The following is a 20,084-nucleotide window of genomic DNA, read 5'->3' on the forward strand; positions in this document are numbered from 1 at the left end:
TAAATCTGAGATTTGTTCAAGAAGGATTTCCACAATCATACAGAATTTTAACGCAAGCCACGATTGTGAGCGAGTACTTAGAACTTTGAATTAACATTCAGCTGAAGCTAAATGCTTGAGTCACCTATAGAGAATGTGGCATTCAAATGTTTTCCAACACTGTTTGTTGACCTATGTGGATTTCTAAGCAAATATTAGTCAAAGAATTTGTTACTGGCATACTCAATGCAACCTAACATTCATATCATTCCAACTACCAAATCTCAGCACTTCTGTATCAGTTATATGCCAAACACTCTGAAAAGTTTAAGGCTCACCCAAGCATTATTGAGCATTAAGGCAGAAGATACAACTATTAACACTACTGACTAGGAATACTGCCTCTAGTTCCATAAGGGAAATTACACCAAGGGAAATAATTACACCAATTATACTTTGCTAGCAATACAGTTAATTATGCCATATTTAACATAGTAAAGAAGAGTTGTTTTTTTCCCTGTAAACATCACTATGGTATTGAAAAAACAATGCACGAGTTTTCAAGAGGTCCCACAAGTGAATATGAAGGGTACTACTTTGAATAGTACACTGGATGCTTTCTTCTCTTCCCTTACGTTTTGTCCTTCCAATAAAGTCTGTTCTACAAGAACAGGTGAAGAAACCACGATCACAAATCTAAACACAGTTTGCCTGATGAGATAATGACAATATCTGTGATGGTCAGTTTGCGATGGGGAAAAAGAAATGAAGCAATGATGTCAATGGGATTTATTTATCCCTTCTGGTGGTCATGTCAAAGATGGCACTCTAAAAACAGGCCCTGTTCACCTCCTTATCTCCATCAGCCTGTTTCCCTCTGATAATCACTTGCTCAATTTAGACAAAGCAACACATATCCTATGCCCTCCTGTCATATCAGTCTTTATTTTGATTTTAATATTTGGCAGAATGTGGAGAAACTCTCACCACTGCCACTGGGTTTGTGGTCTTACATGTATGTGGGCTGGAAATATTTAACTATGTCCCAAAATACAGTTTTTCTCCAGTTGACACAATCCATATATGTAACTGTAACTGCTATTTGTTGTTTAAGTTCAGAAAAGCTAGGGAAAAAACAAGCAAGCAAACAAACAAAAATGGCTTTTAAACGTGGATTCAATACCAAAACCTAAAAAGAGAGAAAATTCTACTTGCTAAATTTAATAGACAAAATTTCTGTATGAGTCCTCTGATTCTGCACACACTATCTCCATATTTATAGCACTGACTGGTTCAAGTGTTCTTTGCAGGTGTTCATTGTATCATTTATAAACCCTAGTAAATCATACTGGATGCACAGCTCTATGTGGAAGAAATAGAGTTGATAGGAGATATCTTTTAAAAACTTGGCCCTAAAACCACAGGCAGGTCCCTTCTACTTGACAACAACTAGCTCCACAGATGTATTTGTCTCAATAGTAAATTAGTCTCAAAGCAACATCCTCCATCAGACAAAGACCCTATGGTGCTGTTAGAACACAAGCAATAGCCAATTTGAACCATTTAAGCAGTTATTTTACAGCCCTAAAATTATTAAAATTGTGGATTTAAAATAATTAGATTTCAACCAGTGTTTTACTATTTCTCTCCCCACCTTCTCTGATTTTAATTTTCTCACTTGTCAGCATCTCCTGGCAGTGAGAACAAGAAAGACCTCAAACCTTTGCTGATTGCTTTCCACACAATCTGATTTCTATAAATTAGAAGTTGCTGATGGGGAAGCAGACAGCAGTACCCTTTGATCAAGATACACATCTTGATCTCTTTTATCATTTTTTTAGAAAAACAATAATATTACAACAAAAAAAATCATCATACAAGCTTTTCGATCAAAGTGTGTCACTGTCTACTTCCCAGTCAACATACTGCCAGTGAATTGGCAAGGTGCCCAGGAAGAGCAGGCAGCAGCTGGTGGATTTGATTACCATCTGTATATCCACTAATGTATAACATATTATGTCTCCACCTAGCGGGCAACTGTACTTGACAGAAAATTTGAAAATGGGTTGGAGCCTACTTGCAAAGAAGACAGAAGGAGCTTCGCTAGGCTTCCCATCAGCAGAACTGGGCTGTAAGGCTGTACAGTGTTGGAAATTATCTAAAACAAGAAACTCTTTGGTGGTTCCATCACTGGGCTGGCACTTGCCCTTGAAATCATGTTTTCTCCAGAAACATTCATAGAATATCAACCTCTGTGTTCTCCCAGCAAACCACCAGATCCTTCTTACACTCCACAGCACCCTGGAGGTCTTACTGGGCAAATTTTGAAAAAGAGAACAGGAAAAGGAAGGTAAAAGCAAGGATGCCATTAATGTCCAGAGCTCGGGAAATAAATAACAAGAAATAAGATAAAAATGCCAAGACAGTGTCTTACTTTAAGAAGAATTATACTACAGAATATTAAAGCATTACCCTAGCTACTTGATGGACTACTGCACACCCAACACTACACGAACTTTCTCATACAGTTTCAGATAACATGCATGACTTGCAAACCAGACTGGATAGCAACAGGGGTAACAAAAGATAGGATATCTGTTTTTCAGAAAAATGCCACAGAAATCAACCTTGCACCACGGATTTCAGAATCCACGTGACCATTCAAATAAAGGTGAAACTGAGGCACAAACAGTGCTGCAACAGCTCCCATGTGACAAACAGAGGACTAGAACAAGTAGTTATTAAAAGACTGATTCTACCACTTCCATTATACCGCCCTCCCTTTCATTGATTCCCATCCTTTTTGACAACAATCCAGGTAGCAATGTACCAACTGGGCATATTTATGCACAGCCATCTAGCACAAAAATTGCATCCTAATGAAGAACTATCAGTAGAGCAAAATGAAATAAAAAACAACAAAATCATACTATTGATTTTTTCCATCTACATATGGGCTAGACCTAAATTCCCTTAGCTGGAGAAATCTTTTGAGATAAACTCTCCAACACAGCATGATTACATTTCATTTAATGACTTTCTCTGGGTGCATGATAGGTTCTAAAATAGCTCTTCTTTTTCTGAATGTCTTTTAATAATTTTTTTTTTTTTTTAAGATGCATTTTGATTTGACACACCTAAACTGGTTACAGTAAAGCATTTTCTACTTTTATCCCATTCTCTATTGCATTAAAAGCAAGTTTATTATTCTATAAATAATTCATTCAAAGGAACTTCAGTTTAACAGTGCCTAATAGACACAATCACTTAAGGTATCATGCTGGCAAATTTCTGCTTTAAATCAGAAGCCTATCTGTCTTCATACAAAAAAATATCAACTTATCAGAAAAAAAAAGCACTATTTTGTGAGAAACTCAGGCATGAACGCTTAAAAATGAAGTCAATATACACCAACAACTTTTGTGCTAATTTATTACATTGCTTGTTTGTGCAGGAAGGGGATGAGATTTGTTTCAATCTATTCTAATTCTCTTTATTTCAACAGAAACTACAAGAATTAGAAATGAATGTTGTTGCCTCAACAATTTGCTGTGATAGATGCTTTATTTTTCAGGTCAGCACTCTCCATTTTTGATTGCTAAATGGGAGTGCAACAATGGCTAAAAAAAGGCGGCTCTGAAATGCTAGGAAATAGAAACTGCTGACTACCTGGTGAAAGAATAATGATTTATAATATATGAATAGGGGCAATAATTGGATAGCAGGCTGTACTCAAAAAAGCCTTAATTCACAGATCTGACATCAGAAAGTCATAATCCATCGATCTAGCATCAGAATGATGGATTATGACTTTTTAAGAACATGTAGGCATGTCAGCTTCATGAGCATTCCGGGAATTGTAGTCCAAATTGTTTTACTGAGGTCATTTGAACAATTTCAGCTCTTTCCAATAAAGCTGATACACTAATATTTTGAAATGTTGAAGTTTTGTTGGATCCATTTTTTATTTTTCAAACACTAAAATTCCTCCAGCGAAATATTGTAGCTTACCATTAACTTGCAACAGAAGAGTATTTTCAAAATTACTTCAAGCCCTGTGCCATTTAATTATAGAAATGAAAACATTTTTAAAAACCTAATTGTTTTCTACATCAAAAGAGTTTTAGATTCAAATTTGGAGGAGAAAAACTCAAGGTGAAAAGTAAGGAATTAATTACAATGACTTATTTCAGAAAGAGCAGATATATACTATGTAGATTTCTCCCTGGACTACCGTAAAAATGTATTATTTTTGACCTCTGATTCCTTCCTTTTTTGACCCTGAGTATCTCTTAAACTGTTATTGCCAAGGAAAGTTATGACGTAAGTTTAGGAGTCTTTCATGAAAAGAAAGAATATTTTTGAAATGTGCGAATATCAAGAGCTTGCGATGTATGTTTTATAAATAAGCTTTTGCCATATTAACTGAAAAAGGCTTGTAAGCCTGTTCACTGAAATACTTTGAACTCCACTTTTTTTCACAGAAACAAACATGGGCTAAGGTTACTGCAACAAAAAATCAGGCAAGTTCCACAGCTCCTTTCATTGAGTTTCATCTACTTATAAATAACATAATTTCATTCATAAAATTGTATTACCAAATCTTGTGGCACTTCTCCATTAGAATTCAGTGAAACCACCTACAAATTAACTACTGCTACATTAGACTAATTCAGTGGCTCAGACAGGTAAGAGTGCTTCAAAAAATGCTTTCTACTCCAGTAGAAACAAGTGTTGAGAATAAAAAGAAAAGCCCACGTTAAAAATAAAACATGACTAAGTATTTTCAATGTATACATATATTAAAACCATTTAAAAAACTGACTAAAACCTCTTCTGAAGGTATAAAAGCTTTAAGTAACAAAAACTTTAAGTAAAAAGCTTTTAAGTAACAAGCTTTAAGAAACAAGGCTAAATGGCAAAAGAAACAACCCAGCCCAAAACAGGGATGCTTATCTCTGTATGTTATTCACAAACTCCTTTGCATCTCTCCCTTGTTAAGAAGTAGAGTGTTGTTTTTTTCTCCTTTCTTATCGGTAAAATGATTTTAAAAGAGCTTATTAATAAAATAACTACTCATGTAATGCTGTAAAATGCATATATTTTGTCATTTCTCTATGTTCATAACTAAAGCCACTATGGAAAGGGCAAGGAGTCACAGGGCTCTTTCATAATGGTTGAAATAATTTATTTCACTAAAATCCACATAAAGCCATCCCGTGTCCACTCTCAGCCCAGACTCCAAACTAAACAAACAACAACAACAGGACCAAAAGAAAAGGCAGCTGTGGAACAGTACCCTTTAAAATCTCAATTGTTCACAGAACAAAAGTGAAAAATAATTCACTTTCTGCAATGCAGAAGTAACTTCATTTTGACAAGTAAATATGAAATGGCTAATAAAAATCACTGCCATGTTACACACATTCCTTCTTTTACTCATGCCTAATCTCCTTAGAGGTTTCATATAAAGGGATCACATTACTGAAAAGCAACCACTTCTTTAAAAGAAGCCTTAAAAAACAATAACTCCATACAAGTGATCAAACGAGAGGGTACCTCATTTGATTAAATTTACTGAGGAATTAACATTGGCAGGCTGTAATTACTCACTTGGAAGGTAGTCAGGAGGACACCATGCCTCACAGTTTTCTGTTTTGTGATTTTTATGCTTGAGGTAATGATATGTGATCAGGATATCAATTTTACATCTTCTTTCAAAGAGCCTGTTGTGCAGTGCCCCAGCAGCATCAAACCAGGTTCATTGGTTACTCCATCATCAAACCATTTTTGACTTGAATTTTCTTTGGATCTTTCCCAACCCAGTATTAACCCAGCTCAACTCAATTAAGCTTATGAAATCAAATAAGACCAAGTAGGGTGACTATAACCTTTCTGACTTTTCCAGACCAAAGAATAAATGTAGTCCACAAGAACTTGCACAGGGGAAGATAGCAGCCTGGTGAATTGGGCTTCTCCTAATTCCTTCTCTCTTTTTGGACCTCTGCATTAGTCCTACACTTCTTTTCATGTTATTAAAAAAGTTGTATCCTTTCCTTTTCTTAACTGACAAACTCATTTCATGTATATTATGAAGCAGCAATCAGATGCTAACTTTCTGTCTTTAATGATGTGTGCTTGAACCAATGACCTTGAAGTGAAAGGCTCTGTAGATCTTTAGCATTCCTTTAATACTCCAGGCCCCTCATTCATCTAGTTTATAAGCAAAACCTGTGTGCAAAAGGAACACTTACAATTACTATTATGATTGTTCTGCTGTGGCACTACATTGCCCTGAAAAAAAAAATATGAATTATAAAGTGCATGGGTTAGTAAAATTTAAATCAAGCAAATGTTTAATATTAAGCCATTTCATCTATTTCCAAAGTTCGGCAAATTTATTACAAAGCATCGAAATTGCACTTCAAGCCCTAAGGCTTGCAGTGTTGGAGCCTGCCTGATTAATGTAATTAAAGGAACAGCATAACTCGAAATTTATTAAAAATTAAATATATGTGGCCTTATTGTTTACTTCCAACTGATAGCATGATTTCTAGCTAACAATCTGCACTGCTTAATACTTGACAAGTTGTTAAAGCACATCTCCTTTCTCCTGCTGTGCATATGATTAAAAGAACAGAGGTTAAATGCAGCAATAGAAAAAAATCCAGGAATTCTATTCTGGTCACACTGGCACTTTATTCCCCCTTCTGAGGTTTACAGTACATAAGCAAAGAGGTGGAAAGCTCATGACAGGACGGCATCAAGCTGGAGAAGGGTAGGAAAATGCTTCCTTGGAGAAAATCTTCCATTAAGCACCTTGTATAGCAGTTTTCTACTTTAGCCAAGACCCAGCTTGCAGGAGGAGCCAAGCTGTATGAATCAGATTACAAGACATACATAGCTGGTAAGGCTAGATCCAGAATAATGTTCAATGGGTTCAAAGCTGGCAAGTTTATGCAGCATAAAAATACCCTCTTACACACTGCTTGTGACACTCTTGAAAGCACATGGCCAAGTGCTGGCTAGCTGACCAAGGGATCCCAGAGGTCCAGAAGGCAGGTTTTATGAAATGGAAATCTAATTTTCTTTACTCTGAAACCACAGTCAAAAGCTTACTTTTTTTTTATTTTGTTTTGTTTTTTTTTCTGCAGTTAGTTACCTGCATGTCTCTGTTCTCTCCTACAATGATTCTGCATTTTCCTTCAGCCAATGTACTGATCAGCAGCCACTCCCAATACAGGAGGTAGAAGGCAAATGAAAAAAATAAAAGAAGTTGGCAAATGTACCTATATATACAGATTTCATGTTTGCACAGTTATGCTTCAGAAATTATGGCAACAGCAACAGAATTCTGCTATGATCAAGGATAATCAAAGGAAGAGGGGGAAAAAAGCCAGTGCTAAAATATTTTCAAAGGCATGAAAGTCTTCACTGTTGTGTAATTTAAATTTACTTGCCATTACTTGAAATTTCCTTTTGCATGTGTGATTAGGATGTAAATGCTCCTGAAAGTATATTAACAAATATAATTCCTGTTTTATTGCACAAATACTGCAGCAACCTTCTCTTACTGTTGAAAACTAAGTACATTTCTTAATTTACTACTGAAACTACAGAACAAAATTAGTTAAACTATTTTGAATATGAACTCTTATTCAGGAGTCATCCATAAGGATGAACTAATATAGCACTTTTTATTTTACTTATACATACAAACATCACAAAGCTACAGCGGTATTTTACACAACTGTAAATATGGAATGTTTGCATTTTTGCAAGAATATTTTAGCATTTAATCTCCTACAGTTTGAGGTCCAATTTTGGTACCAATACATACCATAGTAATGTAGTGCCTATTTTGGATACAGTCCCACTAGGTTCTCTGGAATCACTTGGCATGCCGTGGATTGAGGATACATGAATTGGATTGTAAAACCTAATTGCATACTCAGAATTTACACTTGACAGCAGTAAAAGAAGCATAGGTGTTAAAAACCTTTTCATGAGTATCCCATGATGAATTTGCCCAAAAGTCTCCATCTCCACAATTTCTTTAATTTTCAAATTCAAAATGTCATTGTTGAGTAGAAGTTACTGTTCCCTGAAGATAGAGTTCAATAGATTATGATCATCCCACTGAAGTCTCTATGCAGCCCAAGTAAATTGGGTCTTAACAGGGAGCTAACTGACAGAGTTAATCTGACCCCCAGGTAAAAATGAAGCTGCAGTACCCTCACTGCACCACTGCTGTTTGTTGTAGCACTGGGCAAATTCTGTGTACTCTTACTGAGAAACTATTCTCCCTGCTATGCTGACCTTCCTGGATTTGACACACAGAATTCTTTAAGTGGCACAAATCTACAGAAGTGGCCTTTCTATACAACCAAATTTCACAGCACAGAGTTTAGTTTAACATTCATGCTACCTTTATTTACTCTTCATTCATTCTTCCCCAAATACATTTGGTAGAAAGAGAAAAGGGAAAACAAAAATAAAAACCAAATCCTATCCTTATGTATACATTGGAGTTACTGACACCAGATTAAGCAATTACTTCTGCATCTAAACTCAGTAGTCCATTAAAAGATAAGTGCTAAGGAAGAATGCAAGTTGTCTTTGTAATTGGTATTTATCCACCAAGTACTGTAACAGAACCAATTCATGTTATAGACTGCAAAGTGGTAGCTGTATTAAACTGGCAATCCAGCACTGAAAAACTTTAGTCTCATTCCCATAGCAACCCACAGTCCCCCATTTAACACACCATGTCTTGTTGGCTGTTTAATGTACAGTCTTTAAACTTTCCTGTTTCCTAAATAAGCTCCCTTACCACAGACTTTTACATTTTATTCTAATGCATATGCTTTCCTGCTTATTAGTTTGTGTAATGTTCCCTCTACTATGAGAGGGAAAAAAATAATCCATAAGACAAGTTTTCATTTTATCTTGCACTTGTCACATATTAAGATTCTCCTAGTCTGTCAGACTTCTAAGCTCGTCTAACATCTGTCATTTGTACCCAAAATTAATAAACTCTATCCATGCTGCATGGTTTTTCAGTTGCTCTGATTTTGATTATACACAATAATTTGTAATTTAAATTCACAGAAAATGTGCCTATGTAGCAATGTGTTTTCCTGTCAGATATAAAGGCTTGGCCTTTACAACTGATACCAAAGCCCCGTTTTTCCGCTCATTACAAAGTTCCAGTAATGCTTGGGCTGACCAATTACTTATAGTAATTTGATTATATACCCTTTTTATTTTATTGTTTACCCATTTAACTGAGGGTTGATCAGAACAAAAAGAGACAATTGAATACGCTGCGATAAAAGCAGTATGAATAACAACAGTAGGAACTGAAGTCAAACCAGCAGCAGTTAGGAAGCATGGAGATAAGACTGAAATCTTGTCTTTAACTTCTCCTATTGTGCTTGTGCTTTGCTGTGCCAGGGTTCCAAACAGAAGGATATTATTTTTACATTCAGTAATTCATTTGCAAGTGCAACAGCGAAGGACAAAAAATAAAATCTTTATCATAGCAAAATTGCCCCCCTACTTCCATTCTGACAATTTCTTGATTTCTCAAACATTTGATTATTAAACAGAAATGAATGGTTCAGTACTGAGTTACATGCCAACACACCTGCACCTACCAATAGACTCATTGGGTCGTTCTCATGATGGACAGAAATGCAACAATGCTTTTAGAAATCCCACCGGGGCACTCCACAGTGCACCACTTGTAGGACTTAAAAAGAAGAAAAGTCAGCAACCCAGCCTCTAGCTATCAGTTGCTTTTAATCTGTTGTCCTAGAGGGACAACAGTAATGCTAAAAATTCTCCAGCAACAAGCTTAAGTGAGGGTAAAACCTTCAAATACTTCATTTGAAATATGATAATTACGGGTAATTTAACATTTCTCCAAACATAAATCTTTAACTTCATCTTAAATCCTGGAGAGCATAAAAAGTTGGTGAAGTATCTTCTTTAGAACAAAAGAAAATCATTAAGTGTCCTAAATGTGTAACAGACAGGGATGAAAATGATAAACGAATGTCATGAATACAAAATGAATGCTAAGAAAAACTCTGAGAGAATGTTAGGCAGATAGTCAGGCTATAATAAATTCTAAAGAACACCCCTATCATTCCTCAATTTTATTAAACAAGAGCAATATAGAGTCCACAGACATTGAGAGTGGTTGCAATGTATCTCCAGTCACAACACAAAACATTCAGTGAATCTACTGATACAGACGTAAATTTCAGCCTGCTCAAGTCTGAAACTTGCCCATGGCCTTGATCACTCCAAAATTAAGACTTCTCAAGCACAGGGTGTTTTCACAACTCAGACCGTATTTGGTCAGCCTTACAATAAATGAAACATGCATCTCTATCATTTAGGACCTGTGCCATTGCCTTAAACTGTATTCACAAGCCCCATTTGATACACACAGTCAAAAGAAACTACTAAGAAACCTCACAAAAGATACTGTTCCTTGTGTAGCGTTATATGAATGGAACAGAGACAATAACATTTTTACCAAGTACGGGAATTCTAGCATCAGGAGAGTGGAGTATTGTGTGTGTTACGACACAATACCTGCAAATTTTTACTGCTTTCACAGCAGAGAACATTATTTTCTGCAATATGTTTTTACAATATTGTTGGACCTTCCTGTAGAAGGATCAAAAAGATGACAAGGACCACTTATTAGGAAAAACACAGCGAGTAAAAATGTTAATGTATTTCAGCTGAAAATGTCCATCCACGTTTGTTTGGGTTTTATCCTGGACAGAGCATCATCTGCAGTGTAACTGCAGAACCTATGCAGGCTCTGCTATAAGCTTTACAGTCTGTGACAAGACAAATTTTGAGGGTGAAATCAGTTTGAAAAATTAAAAAAGAGATAAAATTCATAGAGATACTACCTTAGCATCTGAAGATCAGCCAGAGATGCTACCCACTCTTACTCTTTACAAAACAAACATCAGGTATAAACAATTAAGTGTTCCTCCTCAGCTGTTTCAAGTCGGTCAAGAGGAGACTCAGAATTACTTGGCTACCACATTTTTCAAGAGCACACTGAAGCCAAACCATAAAATACTTCAGCTCATAGTCTTAATCAGAGAACACTTCTAAAGACTCCAGCTGCTGTCTCTTTTCAAACCTACCCTGCGAAGTGAGTGTGATCTACCTGTCTGATTTTGTTTCACTGAGTGCAAGACCTGGAAGAACATAATGATGTCTTAGCTTCTATAAGCAATGCTGTGGATTGGAGAGGGACTCACAAAACAGGAGGTTAACTTAATGCTGATGAAAGTTACAGTTAAGAACCCATCTCCCAAAATGGAGGAACAAGAGACAGTGAAAATCCATCGGTGGGAGCTTGCCCACGTTGCAGAAGAGGAATTAAAGGCCAAAATTTCCTACTCTGCTCTGTCACTTACAACCTGTCAATGACTCCTGATTCTGTTACAAATGACAAAAGAAACAATGCGGGAACTTGGTCATGTCCCCTTCCTCTTCAGTCTGAACAGCTGCACACAGGTACCTCTGCTCAGACTGCAAGGCCTGCACAATCCATTCAGATGCTCAGTAGGCACAAGGAAAGGACACGAGGAGGACACTAAGCCCAGGTATATGGCTCTCCCTCAAGTACTGTTTGGCAGCTTCCTCTCATATTTCTGGTGTCTCATAACAAGATTGCAGTGCATTTGGCCTCCCATTAAAGAATCAAGCATTATCCTTAGGATGGAGTCCATCCCTTTGCCAAATGTCTTCCCCATTTGAACCCTAATGAAAACATTCTGAATGATTAGAGTGAACCTAAGTGGTGCCAGAAGTCTTCCAAAAGCCTACTAAGTTACAAGCAACAAATAATAAAATGTTGAAGAAAACAGTTGTTTTGTTAATATTCTATTTACACAGCTGGGATCTTGGGAATTCTATCCATCCGTATGTTTAGTAAGCAAGGCAGATTAATGCGAAGAACTGCCATTTCCTAAGTGAAAAACAAAGAAACAAAACCCAGTAAAATTAAAAGAAGGCTCCCCCTGATCTGTCTTTCTCAGCTCCGTTCCCCATACACCCACACGACTCCCCCGTAACCACGAAGTAACTGGAGAGGATTCTTCACAGACAGATGTAATTTATAACAAAGACAGGAAAAGGCAACCCTAACTCAGAGCTTGCTGCCCTTCCTATAAAGTTCACCTCCTTACCAAGAAAAAGCAGAGGATAATTTGTTTGGTTTTTGTACTCAACTCCTTTTTCTTTTATTGTAAAAAGTTTCCATTGTCCTTTTATGTTTTGATTATTGAGTAAGTTTAAAGACTTGCCAAATAGCCCTAGATTGTTAACAGACCACCACTATTTAACTTTGAATGCTTTAAAAAATAAAGACCGAGTTCACATTAATATTCTATGCCCTCCTTTTATTTATTATCTTTTCTTTGAAATTTAAACAATTTTCCTAGCTAAAGTTTATTAAATGTAAGCCTAAGTAGCAATATAAGTTACCTCACATATGAAACAGACATCCTATAAAACTCAGCTTTCTAATTAGTAACACTCTATTTTCCTGAAGTTAACTTATATACAGGAAATCAAAATAACATTTTATGAATTAAATATTCACATACATCAGATTCAAAGTTCAGTAAAAATTCTTCATATTGTATTTTATGACAAGTTCGAAAATTAAAGCTGAAATTAGAAAACATACAAACTTTCTGGTGCATTTATAAAAAAGAACTTTAAAGGACTGCAAAACTAATCTGTTACTCAGACTTTGAATAAGTCTTCTTATAATATCAACCGAGAGGATAAAAAATTATAAAAATGTATATTGAATATAAATCATCACAGTAAGGAAATGCCATGCTATTTATTTATATGAATAAGGTCAAAATTTTATTCATAACATAAGGTCACAAGATGTATGAATTTGATACATAAATATTCACCCATGGGGATACATTCCCTTGAAATACCACATCACTTTTCCATTCCACAGATACTTTTAAGAATATGATTTAATCTTCAAGATGATGAAAACCTGCAGGTAAAGGTAGAGGTGCAAAAATAGTCCTGCACTGTAGTGTAAGTTCATGGATCTCTACCTGCTTATTAATAAAAATGATTAAAGAAATTGTGGAAATAGGTCGATTGCTCTAACAAACTAGTCACCAGTGGCTTCACACTGGACCAGCAAATGGTACCTGTTCCCAAACAGTACCTGTTAGCAATCGGCAATAATAATAATAAAAAAAAAAAACTCACAAAATATATGTCAAACAGTATTTTCTCAAATAACTTCTTGATTGGTGCTGTACTATATGGCTAAGTTTAACAGAAAGATATTATTGTTCTGTAGCAGACATAATTATTTAATTATTTATTGACAGATTACTTACAAACCTTATTACTTCAAATTAAATACAAAACTCGGGTGTAGTTTGCAAATTTCTACCGCCATGCCACCAATAGCCTATCTGCTTTCCCATCAGCTTATGTACAAAGCTCCTTCAACAGTTTGCCACGCTGGCTGACCTCACGTTCTGCTTTCTAGATTCCTGGCTCCGCTACAACATGCCTTACAGACAGCTGAGGCCAGATCACAGATGCAGAATCATGCAGATCTGGTTCCAGCAGAGCCAACTACCCTGTGCGGCCCCAGGATGGAGCTTCCTGGGGCTTGGACTCTGAAAGGCCTTCAAGAAGACTGCTTTGGAGTGGGGGAGTTTAAACAGAGACATCTAAGAACAGCAATTCTGTTAAAAGCTATTATTTGTTTTAAAATGGAATGAAATCAAACTGAAAAAGTCTCAGAATCTTCTGCGGAACAGAATTACTTTGCTCAGTTCCAATTATTTTTTTTATGCTCTGGGTCAAGTAAAACAACAAGAAATCCCAAACGGCATTGACAGTAAACTGTTCAGGAATACTAAAAAAAGTAAAACAAAATTAATATCCGAACAGCTTGCCCCCAGGTACTTTGCTTAATCACTTTAAAATTTCCCCAAGTCTTTATTTCTGCCAATCTCATTGTCTTCCATTAAAATTTAAATACATAAGAATTCTGATCTATAAATATTTTTAATGTGTTATAGTCCTGTGATAGACCAATTAGTCCTCTGGATCTTACAATACGCTAGTGAATAGCAGAGAAATGCAGTCTTTAATATACTGACTATCCTTCAAGTCAAAGCCTACAATTCCTACTTGGCCTGCATTCCAGCAAATAAATAAACCATTGCTGCTATTATCAGAACCACGTATGTTAACATACACACACAGAGTAATCAAGTCACTTTCTAAGTAATTAACAAATCCAGAGAGCACATCTGTGTATATTCAAATTTCTGCACAGTTCCAGCGATGTTTCAACACCAACAACTTTTTTTCCTCTCTCCTATTTAACATAATACAGTCAAAAATACGATGCTTTGTCAGATAAACAAATACAATAAAAAATGATGATGAGCTTCAACATTTTTATTAATTTTTCCTCTCAGCTTTTCATCTTCCAGGCTGATGAACAATGTGACCCCAGTCACTTCTCAGTTTAACTCTGTATATGAATAGGTCTACTGAAATAAAATTTCGGAAGCGTTTAAAAAGAGGCACTTGTTTTAATGTTGGCAGGGTCAGAAGCATAGTGCTCTGTGTAATGAATGCATAGTCTATCTCAGCTATTCTGAATTTTTCCTGCCAGAATTTTTACTTTCATGACTTCGTACATGTTAGTGAGTTAAAAGGCATGCTTGTTTTGTATTTGATTTTTCTTAAGCAAATAATTTAAGAAGCATTTTGTCAATCATTCTCTAAAGCAAGATTTGCAAAAGTACTCAGCACCGTGAATTCCACAAACTCTCTAGAGCTCTCACTGGCTTTTAGGGAAGCACAGTTCAGCTACCTGAACACAGGCATGTTAAAATAGCTGTAGAAAACCACCAGCATGCGACCTATAAAAACACAGCTGTTACAGGTCAGGATATCTTCACTATGGGTAACTGAGTATAGCAAAGAGTCTTTGTAAACCAAAGGAGGTTTCTAATGTGCAAGATATGCTTAAAATATTTCTAGTAATAATGCATACAGTCCCAATAGACTCCACTTTTCATTCAGTCTAATCATAAGCCCTTCACAATCCCTCTAGTTATAGCCATAGCAAACTTCAAGATCAAAGGACCAAATCTCAGTTATTTTTGTCACCAAAAACCACTGGCTCTCCAGCTGCTTGCTTCAGTAATCAGGTCTTTGGGACTACACACTTCTGTAGAGGACATCAAAAATTTTCTTTCAGACATCAAAAGCCCAAGTACCAGTTTGCTAGTTTTAAACATTCATAATTGTGAAATAATGAAGCTACTCCTGAAGCTGTAGTTTTGATCTCCATAGTAGTAAAAGCTTGAGGACCATGTTATGAAGGAAAAAATAAGTAAGGACATAGAAATTTTAAGAAAAATGGCATATAACACAACATTGGTTTATCAAAGATACGTGATGCCACACTGATTTCATAGTTTACTTAATAAGATAACCAATTTTCTAGACAAAAAGGAACATGAGAGACATGATCAATGCATGAGAGGACAAGAATATCACATGGAAGGGACTGAGTGACCTTGAAGAATATTCACTCTTGTATTTAACAAACTGTTTAGTGACATTGTTGGGACACGATTTTTAAAAATCTGTAGTGCACTGAGAGTACCTCAAACAGGAAAAAAAAAAAAAAAAGTAATCAAGGAGAACCAGAACGGCAGATCTACAAGACAGATACATGATACAGGTAAGAAATGTGGACTGATTCTAGGACCTAACATGCAGATTATTCCCAAAGAGAAAAAGCAAGCAGTATGTCATTGTACAGGGCCTCGCTTTTATCTCAGCAACAACACTGCCATTCAGTCACTTATGTTCAAACAAAACTAACTTAAAGTGGAATAATTACAAAAAACGACCAACAGGATGACTTAAGGCTACTCTGTATGTAAGAATGTATATAGCAAAAGCCTATCATAAAAACAGAGATTAGAGAAGACGGGCTTTTTTAATTTAGCTAAATGAAGGCTGACAATAAGATTGCTGTCTCTTTATATGCTAGAAAAATAAACACTGGGAATGGAATAAGAAGTAAAGGTCAATACTGGCACAAATTGGCACATGGACAAGTGCACATAAGCTTGCTGTGAATACACTTAGCCTGGAAATTAGAAGTTTTATAATCATTACAGAAATCAGGCTCCAGGGCAGCTTTCTAACTGGAATAGCAGAGACAGAAAAGTTAACCTCTTAGGCTTGAGCTTGACAAGTTTCCGAAGAGAATTATATGTGCTTGCCTATGAGAAGGCAGCACTAGACCTGACAATTAAAGAGGTCCCTTCCAGTCCTATGTTCTTACTTCCTTCAAAGTAGTCTTGTCTTTGCCATGGTGATATTTACAAAACAAAGCTACAGAAAATCAATTCAGCGGTTTTTAAGCATTACAAATATTTGAAATCTTCAAGCTTTGAAAAACATGCACTCCATTAGTTGGGGAATGTGTCTCTCTAGTGTGAACTGATATGCTTACAGAAATGTTCTGGTTTCATACATTCTTGAAATGCAATTCTCAAGAAATTGTTGAGCAAATTTGTTTTAAAAATGATTGATTAACCAATCTAAGTGTGCAACACCTAATGAGGTTTACATATCAAAGTGAAGTCCCAGACTTCAGGACTTTTGCCATCAAGAAAGGCTTATTAGCGTTCGGATAGTGTACTTTTCCTATGCACTCTCTTAAATTCAAAACACAGAAGAGATTTTATTCAGACTTAAAGCAACAAACCACCACCACCAACAACAAAAGACTAAACAAAAACAACTGAACACACTTCGATAAATACCAGCCTTAGTCCGAAAGCTTAATGTTTCAAAAAGGAAGGAGTACATGGAAAGACAGCGTTAATGGAAACTGTTCTGGAACTCTAAGTAGGGGATGATATCTAGTGACTGCTATAACACTGAATCTGCACTGTCATTAAACTTAATGGTTGATATTTTTATTGCAACCTGACCCACTATGACATCTCTAAAGAAAATTACATTGTACACTACTACTTCAAGAAGTCAAACTTAGCTAGTCATCTGGGCCATAAAATAGCAGATTACTCCATCAGGCTGGCTAAAGCAACTAGGAATAAAACTAGATTTACCAACCACATTATTTTTATTAGGAAATGTTTCAAAGCAGACATAATCCCTGAAGACCTTAGCCTCATTCCATCCAAAAATACACAACATACCACAGCAGAAAACATGAACTACAGTAAAAGGTACAATTTTTAAATCACTGGAAAAAAAAAAAAAAAAAAAAGTATTGCAATATATCATCCTATCAAAGCAAAATAAATTAGCTGACCATAGAAATAGAAAATAATAAAAACTTCTACACAACTCCTGTATTAACAAATTAAACCTTTTTTATAAGATCTGACGTGTAAATAGGAATTGCTCCACTGAATCCCTGCACATCAAGATTTGGAATGTACCCCATTTGCTTTCTTTGAATTTGCAGGCGTACTAGGTGTACTAACCCACAGCTAGAGGGCAAAACCTCCAGTATGGACAAAAGGTAAAAACAGTATCTTTAACAACAGCATTCTTGAAGAACTCTGGTATGTGAGCCCTACATGCATTTTATTTCGGTTCATGGCCACAGTCCAGACAAAGCACTGCTTCTTCTGCAATTCTTCTAGATGTTAAGAAGTGCTCAAAACAGTAACAAAAACAAAACAAAACAAAAAGCGATCAATTTACTTGGCAATCTTAACACTTCTCAGTAATTCCTTGTACTTAACCGTGTTTTCTAACAGGTATTTGCACATATGTAATATATAGGTCTTTCTAGATCTGCAGTGAAGGAGAAGTAAAGAATTTGATAGCTGGAAAGGTAAGTTTTAAATTTTAAAGACTGCCAAACTAGGTTAGATTTATGGTATGTGTTTTATCGTATAACCAAGCATTCATGTCTTTCAGCGTTAACCTTTTTTTTTTTTTCCTAGGCAATATGATCACCTCAGGCAGTTTGATTTAAAGGCTTTAGCTGATGCAAAAATATATTTAAATTAGCCAGTCATTTGTTCCTTTTTTTTTAAAGACTTAAATACTGTCTATATTTTACAAAGTTGTTTCTATCATGCTAGCTGCATCAAACTCAGAATATTAATCAGATTGTGAAGCTCCACTAATTATGTGCTATATTTAAGTAACTTAGATTTTGTTAAGTGGCATGCAGATATTGTATGCATAATCTAACTCAGTTTTGAGTCATTTCCCTTTTCTTGTCTGATTTTATTTTACACAGGAAATGACAGGGTCATTTGGAAATAAATGCACTGAAAGATCAAAAAGGAAATCTGATTGAGAACACTGTATGATTGCCCTCACTAGAGAAAAAATAAAATTCAATGGGTGTATAATCCATTGCTGTAAGTTTTATCTGGAAAACACATAGCATGGCTTCTCTAAAAGGATATCCAATACAGCAGTAACTATTGCTTTTATTTGTTGCAGCTGAATCTCTGCTAAAGAAGAGGCTGCTGGACTTTTGTTCAGTAGGTGATACCTTCAGCATATGCGAAGCAGAAATTTACTCAGTGAGCTAAAGCAAGCCATTTAAGTTAAAGCAAATAATTTCATTGATTTGTCCAAAAGTCTTTATTTGCAAAATAAGGTAATACTGTGATTAAACTCTTAGAATGCCATGGTTCTTCTTATTTGGGCAAACCTGGCCATTACGTTTTACAGTCTCTCATTCCAAAAGAACAGCTTTCATCAATGAAGCTTATAGAAAATTTTTTAGACAACAGCAACAGTGTGCTTGGGAGTAAGGATCACATCTAGTTGTTGGCCATGGTGTATCTACAGTAGCTTTATCTTTTATTATTTATTTTAAAGACTAATCTATGCAGCAAAACAACAGCCAACCTTTCATCACAGATTTATCATCTACTTTTAGTGCACTGATTTCCCAGACGATCTCCAGCCCCCTTCTGCTCCCTGAGCACATGCACTGCAGGGCATGTGACTCCAGGCATGCTCCTGCCATAGGCATGCACATCAAACCACATCTGCCCCTTTAGCCTGTCAGGGTTTGACCTGTTCATCTAAGGGACTGCAAACACAGAAGGTAATGCTCTCCTTTATGGATATGCATTTCTAAATGTAACAAAGCTGTAAGCTTGGGAACTTGATCTCTGTGCTGGGCTCACCTCTCATCACATTTTACACATCAAGCAAACGCAGAGAATGCCATAAATTTGTATGTATAGTTTCAAAGTGTTTAACTTATTGAAGAACAATATAACACCCTATCAAAATAAACTCTGCACGAATATAAGTTATTGATCTTCTCGGGTATTACACTGTGGTTGGACAAATGCAGTTGGAGTTTCTGCCATGGGACTACAAAACAGATGAATTAAACCAAACTGGCGCATAGGTAAGAAATATCTGTAAGAGAGTTGCAGCTAAAGATTATCATGAAGGTTTTTATGACAGTTTTATTGCAAATTGCACTTGCTCCTTTGATGGATTAACACCAAAGTCATTCACAGGAATACGTTTCTGCCATTCCCTAGTGGAGGTAGATGGTACAGGTGGTACTCTCTTGCATACAAACCATGCAGAGCAGCTGCTTTTTCTTGGCTGTGAAACTGTAGCATTTTATGCTGATCTTAGACATCCAGAAATAGGTTTCAAGAAAACACAAAGATATTTATTTTGAGCTAATCTGCAACTGATATATTAACCAAATTTACACAATAAATTATTTAATTAAAGCCTCATTAAAAATAATTTTACCAATTAGAAAGCTCTAGCCAACCACTGATCTCATTAGCTAATATGAAAACCACAACAGCAGTGTGATGCTGAAGTCCTGCTTGACTTATGTAATTAACTTTGTCATTGATTCCAGCATAGCTGGAATTTTAACCCACCTAACAAACAACCTCAAAATAATCTCCAAATATTTGCATCCATGGCAAGAAAAGTCCTCCTTGCGTAAAACACAGTTATTTAAAAGCAACATGGGAGGAAATTATACC

At 35.9% G+C, this 20,084-nt stretch overlaps 1 protein-coding gene across 11 annotated transcripts in view; it reads right to left on the minus strand.

The window, feature by feature from the left end:
• Nucleotides 1-20,084, minus strand: part of CABCOCO1 (ciliary associated calcium binding coiled-coil 1) — a 225,904-nt gene that overhangs the window by 16,668 nt on the left and 189,152 nt on the right. The window contains exon 6 of one of the 11 annotated variants that reach the window (XM_038181626.2): nt 19,370-19,711. The exons of the other annotated variants lie outside the window; for them this stretch is intronic. Within the exon in view, the coding sequence (XP_038037554.2) occupies nt 19,613-19,711 (99 nt within the window). The 3' untranslated portion in view covers nt 19,370-19,612. Of the gene's footprint in view, nt 1-19,369; nt 19,712-20,084 lie in introns of those variants that run through there. 11 annotated transcript variants of the gene reach the window in all.

The sequence above is a fragment of the Anas platyrhynchos genome, chromosome 6, assembly GCF_047663525.1.
Source record: "Anas platyrhynchos isolate ZD024472 breed Pekin duck chromosome 6, IASCAAS_PekinDuck_T2T, whole genome shotgun sequence".
In the NCBI taxonomy this organism is placed as follows: Eukaryota; Metazoa; Chordata; class Aves; order Anseriformes; family Anatidae; genus Anas; species Anas platyrhynchos.